General features: G+C 35.5%; 1 protein-coding gene across 3 annotated transcripts; it reads right to left on the bottom strand.

Annotated features, from left to right (window-relative positions):
* Window positions 1-766: 766 nt before the first annotated feature.
* LOC123562955 (organic cation transporter protein-like) lies at window positions 767-7,175 on the bottom strand. 3 transcript variants are annotated; one of them, XM_045355534.2, is made up of 9 exons: window positions 6,784-7,175; window positions 6,203-6,523; window positions 5,551-5,972; window positions 5,041-5,265; window positions 4,187-4,321; window positions 3,815-3,897; window positions 2,791-2,908; window positions 1,465-1,537; window positions 767-1,178 (listed from the first exon to the last, which is right to left on the bottom strand). In XM_045355534.2, the coding sequence occupies exons 2-9, from the start codon at window positions 6,509-6,511 to the stop codon at window positions 1,032-1,034; spliced, it is 1,512 nt and encodes a 503-aa protein (XP_045211469.2). In that variant the 5' UTR covers window positions 6,512-6,523; window positions 6,784-7,175; the 3' UTR covers window positions 767-1,031. The 3 variants fall into 3 exon arrangements, with proteins under 3 accessions (XP_045211469.2, XP_045211468.2, XP_053393426.1); XM_045355533.2 differs by having other exon boundaries at window positions 6,770-7,175; XM_053537451.1 differs by lacking the exon at window positions 6,784-7,175 and having other exon boundaries at window positions 6,203-6,753.
* Window positions 7,176-8,888: the final 1,713 nt, after the last annotated feature.

Genomic DNA, 8,888 nt, shown 5'->3' on the forward strand with positions numbered 1-8,888 from the left:
AGAATTGTGTTTTATTGTGTTTAGTCTTCAGAGTGACTTAAAAGTATTCGGAGTAAAATCCAGACAATCACAATTCGAAGGAAACTAATTACACGTTAACTGCAAATATGATTTTGCAAAATATTTTAAATGGCAATGTCAAATGTTTCCAATATCAAATTTTCATTCGGCTGTCACCAGAAAAGCAGGAACATGTGATCAGTATTAAATGGTACTGTTATCCGAAAATATGATCTAAAGCAGGACGAATCTTAGACTTACAAAGGTAGTTAAGGTCAAGTTATTTGTAATAATTATAGATTTTTCTCTTCAGACTGACACTGATACATTCTCAGAAAAACCTTTTCTCTCTAGTTTCATCTCAACAAAACCAAACATAAGAGATATTGTAAAAATATTTTTCAGAAGTGTTATTTGAGAGGATTTTATATTTAGTTTAAAGGACACTGCCATAATGATGCCAGAGTCTAGACAATAAAATAAGCGGAAAATCCACAGGTCGCTCAACACGACAACAATGAAAATGTTGCAGGCTCGGTTTGATTGAGCCTGTTCATGGACGGTAGTGAAAATGCATGCTATCGTCCACAACCTTTAGCCTCGGGTTGAGCAGAACTGAACATTTACAAATGTTAAAAGTATTAAAATACAATTTAGAGATATCCACAGTTGCGATCATACGGCGGTGCCCATGGAACCTTCAATGATACACTAGTGTGTAATTCCAGAAAAGCTGAGTATGATCCCCAATAAAAAAACAACGGGCTTGCAAACTTTACCGAAAAGTATCAATAATATATTGGATAGATAACGATATAGATCTACTACAAATAATACAGTGGAAAGAAGCGAAGAGTGAATATATGCAACTAAACAATACTAAACGTTAATTTTGTACACGGATGTTCAAAAAGCTCGCGCATTTCAAATTCATTGTGTGAATACATAAGTTGTAATATTTATTGCACTTAAATATAACAGAATGCACAATTTTATTCATTTTTAATGTCTCGATGGCTTTCGCAATACTTCTACACTGGTGTCGCAACATTTTTCGTTTCTCCAAGTTTATCGCTTAGATTCGAGTCTTTTGTTTCCGGAAGTCCCACACATCCAGCTACACAAATAAACGATACCGCCCCACATACGAAATACAGCAAACCCGTCACATAATTGTTCTGCAAGACAGTATTACAGTCTTACTATCATATTGAACAACGAATTACGAAATGGCGTACTTAAAAGGTGTCTTGAATTTTATATTAACCCATAAAGTAATAGTAGACGAATCAAACTTTCTGTGGCACTATATAACAGAGGACATTGCAATGAAAATATTTTGAAAAATTGTTATGTAGTATTGTTATTATACGATTGTCTGAGTGGTCACCAAAATATATAAATTGTACTGATGTAGGAATACTAGTAGTTGATTACACAGACCTACAGGAACTTTTAACTTACGAGGTAAACAAGTTGAGGTCCAACCATTGCACCAACTCTCCCGACAACACCCAATGTTCCAAAACTTACATTTCTGCAATTTAATAAATATAATGAAAAAATATATAGAACAGTATTGTCTTTTTATTGGCAGTTTATCTATTCTGTCTTTGGATTGTTTAAATTTATCATGTATGTCGCACCAACTCCCTGAAAGAACTAAAATAAAAAAAAGTGGAAAACCACAGGTCGCCCAGCACGACATAAATGAAAATGTTGCAGGCTCGGTTTGATTGAGCCTGTTCATGGACGGTAGTGGAAATGCAAGCTGCCGTCTACGCCCTCTAGCCCCGAGTCGAGCAGAACTCGACATTTACGCATTATAAGTACCAGAATATAATTTAGAGACATTCGCAGATGTATTCATACGGCGGTGCACATGGAACCTTCAATGATGCACAGGGTGCAATTAACCTTCCGATCACTGTTGACACTTCCAGTAAACACACTATGCATGAACACAATCATAAATTTAGAATTAAAAGAAGCAAAATTAAAGGAAACACACGTAATCTGACCAGTTTAAAGGAAATTCACTAACAACCACCTAACTCGATAATCATTGATATTGATATTTTCATGTCACGATATATAAGCCGGACCATGAGAAAACCAACATAGTGCATTTGCGACGAGCATGGATCCAGACCAGCCTGCGCATCCGCGCAGTCTGGTCAGGATCCATGCTGTTCGCTAACGGTTTTTCTAATTGCGATAGGCTTTGAAAGCGAACAGCATGGATCCTGACCAGACTGCGCGGATGTGCAGGCTGGTCTGGATCCTGTTTGGTCGCAAGTGCACTATGTTGATATTTTCATGTCACGATATATAAAGTTATGTTGCATAGTAGTTTTTCCAAACATCTTTATATCAAGAAATTAAACTAATTCTGTACGAATTTTCAAAAGATTGTTTTTCACAATCAATAAAAGGTGCCTACATCTTCTGTTGAAACAAGCATTCAGGCATCGACGTATGACCTTATATACTATTGCATTACAGCGGCTCCATTTACTATTATGTAAAATTAGATTTGCTTTTAACGACTGTGTTCTTTTGGGCAGCAATATTATAAATATTATTATGTTGAATTCATAAAACAAACACATCCGTGTCCGCCAAAAAGTCAATAAAACAGTCAAAATTTAGAATCAAACACGATTAAGTATAACTTCTTATGAAAAAAAAATAAATAGAAAAAACTACTGTGTACTCTTTCTTTTTTAAAGTGAATATGATACATGGTATAATATTTTGTACAATCTAAATTAGTATATTTATTGTCACCTGATAACAGTAGGGTATAGCTCTATGGTCATTGTCTGTATTGGACCCCAAGCTAGGGCGATGATGGCATACGCAATGAGAGCAAACGTATTTGTCAGTATATCACGGTTTTCAGCATCTGAATTAAAAATTACCTCCATTAATACCTATATTTTTACTAAAAGTATACGTAAAACGCTACAATAAAAATACGCGAGTGTGCATATGAAATTTCATATATAGAAGAATACCCCTTTAAACCGTTCTCTATTCTGTAGCACCAACAAACAGTTATATTATGCTTTATTGCTAGGAAAGACCCCTTGAGATTATCAAAACTTTATCCGGAGTCCAGCGAATAACTTTGTTCTTTATCTTTGCTTCATTTCATAAATAAATGGACGTTTTAAAACAAATTTAGTGCAATGTAAACTAGAGATTTCTAGTCATTTAAAAAGTTGACAGCTAAACCAGTGGATATATTTTGAGCAGTTTTGTCTTGGTGCCTTGCCTGTCATTTCAAAATTGGTAGGTAACAGTGGACCAAATATATTTTATTCTTCCTACAAGGATATTACCAATTAAAACTAAAACCAATATTGATGAGAGATTGTGATTCAAATTAAGCATCCAAAATTCTCATAAATTAGGAGGTGTGGCTAACAGTAACGGTAACAGTTATACATGTATGTAGTTCAATCATGGCAACAAACAATATACGGAGTAAGGCGTATTAAAATCTCACCTTTTTATATGAAGGACTTTTATCAAAACTATAATTGTTTTCGGATAATAATGAAGAAACTCTAAGTATTTCTTGTTTTCTATAACAGTATAACAGAATTAGGAGAAGTTTATGTTCACTATATAGCACTAAACGGACTTCCTTGAATGGACTTTAATCGCTGAACTGTTTTCAGCATTGGACAAATATTATCAATTAATAAATTTGTATCACTACACAGGCAGGTGGAAAACTACCCACTTACTGATTGCACGATAAAAACATATGTACACAAAGTGGTCAATACTCAAAATTACTCACTTATTGATTGCACAGTGCCAACAATAATTCCACAAATGCCAACAATTGCGTAACATACCATTGTCAATAACCGGCGACCAAGCCTGTATTTAATTGAATATTCTCAATCTCACTGTCAAATTAACGCTAAGTACAACATTTCATGGAATCCAGAAAATTGGAAAAGAAGCATTGCATGACACTACTACGTACATATTCTGCAAATATGACCTACACACATAAGTTGAAAAAGCGGAGCTTACTGTTTGATGAACATGTATGTATGATCTACATTTATATATTTACATTTGGCAGCCTATATGTTATAATAGCCATTTAAACGCTTTATATCTTAACTGTAAAAGAAAATGTTTTCTCCAAAGGATTATTCACCTGTTTTGTAGCCATATTCCTATACCCTTTGAAGGTATACCGACTAATGAAAACAGGAAGAAGTTAAGGTAAACGTTCCCAGAGAGAGCTTGTATTTCAAAGGCAAGTCCGTACGACACCAGGCCCAGTGCAAACCTTCAAAACAAATAATTAGATACTTAGGAACCGTATGCAAGATAAGACAGCCAGACGCGATACCATTAAGTTAAAGCTCGCTCATCTGAAGCATAATTAATTCCATGCATGGCTCTAGATGACCTTGTTTGGTCAACTCTGCACAACTTCAACGTCTACCCAGGTCTTTATATCCCCGCTAACTCTGTATATAGATTGGATTTTTCATTTACGCTCGATCGATTTGATAGTCCATGTCTTCTACTTTGGGGAAAATGTTACTGTTAGTCCTCGTTAGGTTGATTATCAAAATATGTTATAAAGAGTGTTATTGTGATTAAAGTTCACATTTATACCCAACCATACTGGCACCCTGTCATCGAAAGTGTACGCTGGTGACGGCATCAATTTTTTGTTTTGATCAGGCTAGAGTGGATATGAATTTCTTTGTGTTTTATTATTAAATCATATTTCGTGGTCGAATTTAAAACTTTAAAAAATAAATAAATTGGCCAACAAAGCGCACTACAGGGTAATTAAGTCTACATGTACACTATCATTGCAATTTATCGAATCTTTGAGAAAAAGAACTCACGGCAACATTCTATAATAAATTTAATCAGAAATAGCCATGTAATATCATCTTTGTAAAATACGTTTCAAGTTGAAATCTCAAAACCCTCTTACAAAGAAAGATGAGTACCAATACGAAGTAACTTACCAATTTAAAGATAACTTACCAATTTAAAGCAGATAGTAACGTTATTCGAATAAGCAGCTTGGAACTTAACATGTCGATCACCGAGTATTTGTGAAAACTTGGAGTTGTTGATTTCGGTTTCTCAATAAGGTGTCCCACGTGATATAACTGGCGTTTATTGAACGCAGCTATTCTTCGAATAATGACCTCAGCTTTCTCGGGCTTATCATGAGCTATATACCATCGGAAACTTTCTGGAATAACGCTACAAAATGCTTAAAGTTAGCGAAAAGTAATTTCTATGTAAAATAATGTCAGAAAAATACTGTTACAGCATCATAAATGCAAATGTAGTTTACCTTTTTGTAATTGTTGATAATGAACACTAATGAACCACTGACATGTATTAAACAATAAAAAAATATTACAAAGATGTAAAAAAAACAGATTTCCATATCTCATGATTTATACAGTCTATTAAACTTTACATTAACTCAAGTTTTATAAATAAGATCTATTTATGTATATTAATTGATAACTGTTAACTTACAACCAAGCCAAGAGGCACGGTACACCAAGCAAGCAGCATAGCAACTGAATATGTCGCCAATCTTGAATCAACCAACCAAGAAGAGCGAATACACATGCTTGAATTGGCCATGAAGGGAACCCGATGATCCATGAACGCCATTTTGCCAAAGAAAACTCGGAAAGCAAGCTGTACTGAACTGAAAGAAAGCATCCTGCTCCAAGTCCTACTAAAACTCTAGCCACGGCGAACATGATCCAATTAAAGGAAAGGAATCCGATTAAGTTGGAAACTATCAAAATGACTATGGATGTGAAAAATGGGGGTTTACGTCCGAACATGTCCGAAATCTGGCCAGCTAAAAGATTCCCCGCAAGCGTACCAGCTACTTGGAGTGTCATTACCGTACTTGGTATGTAATCTTGGTTACATACCAAATTGAACTGAAATTTCAAATAAATTAAGCATGTAATTGGAAGGTCTAGAAAGAATTGATAACAAATACCGGAGAAGCATAATATTTCAAGCAACTATAGTACATCTTTATTATATTTGAAAGAGATATTACTGAATAATATATTATAAAAATACAAGCTGAAGAATAGTATCATTTTTCGAGAAGGAACACAAAAATTGATTTCTCATAATTTAAAATTGTCATTGCCATTTTTACCTCTTCCACGATAGTTCCTGTTTCGCTGTATCCATAGTTGTTACAGGCAGACCAATTTACCGAACAACTTTCCAGTGTACAAACTATAGTCTGAGTTCCATTTTCATGTTGAACACATGACGAAATATTCTTATATTTTGACTCGTCATCACACCACCATTTTGGCGTAGGTGAAATTATAATCATCGACGTCACGCTGAAAGTGACGAGTGTTTTCATCATGTGAACGACGATACTCATGCGCACTTGGAACCTTCCACATCCTCCAAGATCTTCTATAATGCGATCAGGGCTTGGATTGTCGCTCATTCTATTAACATGCTGTATTTAGATATAGGGTTATAAGTGCAACACCTCTCACGCCCCCTAGCACCGACTTCAGCGGAACTCATTACACATAATTATGTTGAATGGACTCCATGATCCCAAAGAACCAGAAAAAATAACAAAATTGAATCCAAAATAATTTATGAAAAGCAGATTCATACAATGTATCAAAATGTTAAAAGAAAAAAAACATAAAGAAGACACCATTGAAAATAATACGTAAAGAAGAAATTGTATTACCTAGTTTTGCTTACCGATATTTCTCCTTATACACTTTTAAGATCGGATGCGAATATATCATGAGTACCTATATCGTTTTAACTGACTGATTATATTCAGAAGCACGACTTTGTAAGGTCACTGACCTCAAATCTTGACAGTTTTACGTGATATACATACTTAAAGTTCCATATGGTATTTTACGCATAATTACATGATTGGAATAGCACTACCACAAATACTGTACACGTACTTATTAAGACAGAATCATAAAGGGAGACAATGAAAAACAAAGGGTTCAGTAAAATTGCCTATTATGTAAAGCAGTATTCAATCCTTTTACATATAGCAAAAATGTGGCAGTCACATTATAAACAAAAGCATTAAAGGCTTTAACAGTAGTCTGACGCATGAGTGGAATTGTGCAGCAATAATTACCCTCTAGCTGCTGCTTGATAATAATAATTGAGCCGCGCCATGAGAAAACCAACATAGTGCATTTGCGACCAGCATGGATCCAGACCAGCCTGCGCATCCGCACAGTCTGGTCAGGATCCATGCGCGCTAATGGTTTCTCTAATTGCAGTAGGCTTTGAAAGCCAACAGCATGGATCCTGACCAGACTGTGCGGATGCGCAGGCTGGTCTGAATCCATGCTGGTCGCAAATGCACTGTGTTGGTTTTCTCATGGCGCGGCTTATATCTGTGTCACGTTAAGTAACCTGTATATTTAATGACCCGCCATTCTTGGCGTCACGTTTAAGTAACGCGCTCTTTTGTTGTTTTGTTATGACGTCCTGTACGTCACTTGTTGTTCTTCCGGTCTATGAAGTAAACAGTCAACGTAAAACGGACAACACTTTTGTCTTCATTTAATGTCTCCACAACAATCTGTCTTTGCGAAAATTGGGATCATAAAATCATTGCTATCAAAACTACATGTGTTTTAGTGTGTGGAGGAGGGTATACTGCACTTGAGCATTTGTATTTAAGTGAATGCTTTTTATAAGCAAAAATATCATCTCAAATGTTTATTGATTTTCAGATTCATGCACCCCTCTTAACAGTTAATGATACTGTCCAAATTGAAAGATGGACAAGTTCATTACAGAACTTTAGCCGGGTAAGAGTTAACGTAAAGTGAACATGGAGATTCGGATCAAAGCTGTTGCACCGTCCAGTATGAAATATATAGTATCCGATTCTTACAGGTTATTTTACAGATTTGGCGCGCCTTAAGGCGATATTGGCATACTTGTAGAGGCATTAGCCCGAGGTTCAATATCGGTCTAGTATGCCAATATCACTTTAAAGCACACCAGCCTTATTGACCTTTTTCTTTGTTTAACTGGCAATCAAATCGAGCCATGTTGGTATGTAAGTTTATACACCCTAGGGGCGTAGTTTCTTTTGTCAGCCTTATTTAACCACGCTAGAACAGGAAGCTAGTGAGCTTTTGTTACTTAGCCTACCATGTTTTCATTTGTAAAATAAATGACAGTTTGATACTCATACTTGTCATCCTGCCAGTGGATCTATACAATTTGTATGTTTGCGCACCCGGATGTGTGCCTCTTATTGCTGGAAGTGTACCAGGTATCGATATCACACCAGCTTAATATTTAATATCGACCTCATGCTGCCCATATACGTTTAAATTCAGTCCAAATTTTGTTACTTTATCTTGTAAGGTATGCAATAAGGAAATATATCGGACGGTTACATGGTACAAACATTAATCGTTGAATGGAAATGAAAAATAGGCATAGAATAATTATGTTTCCACCTGATACAGCTACATGTAACCCATGTATTCAATAATCTAATGAAAGTTAAAGCATCAAGATGGTACCAATTTAGCAAAGTGGCAATAATTTATTTCATTTATCCGTTTTGCAGGAGGCTGGAATAAAAGCATTGTCGAGACCAAACAAAGAGTAGTCGGGTTGTCAAACGTCTCCATCTCTGATTCATGTGCACGGCTACTAAACCCTAGCGCCACCACCAAAAAGTGGTGATAAGGAAAAGAGCTATCGACATTTCCGTGGTGCAGCTATCACCACTTTCAAACTGTAAATGTTAACATTTTGTCTTATATTTATATTGATAAAACATATTGCAAAAATAGGAGAATGTAGTG

The sequence above is a fragment of the Mercenaria mercenaria genome, chromosome 2, assembly GCF_021730395.1.
Source record: "Mercenaria mercenaria strain notata chromosome 2, MADL_Memer_1, whole genome shotgun sequence".
NCBI lineage: Eukaryota > Metazoa > Mollusca > Bivalvia > Venerida > Veneridae > Mercenaria > Mercenaria mercenaria.

Bases quoted from the DNA above. Each gene is read 5' to 3' on its own strand.
- LOC123562955 (XM_045355534.2), bottom strand. From the start codon at position 6,511: ATGAGCGACAATCCAAGCCCTGATCGCATTATAGAAGATCTTGGAGGA. The intron at 4,322-5,040 runs GTAAGTTATCTT...TTTGTTTTGAAG, and splicing joins TTACTATCTGCTTTAAATTG to GTTTGCACTGGGCCTGGTGT. The intron at 1,538-2,790 runs GTGACAATAAAT...ATTAAATTGCAG, and splicing joins CTATACCCTACTGTTATCAG to AAATGTAAGTTTTGGAACAT.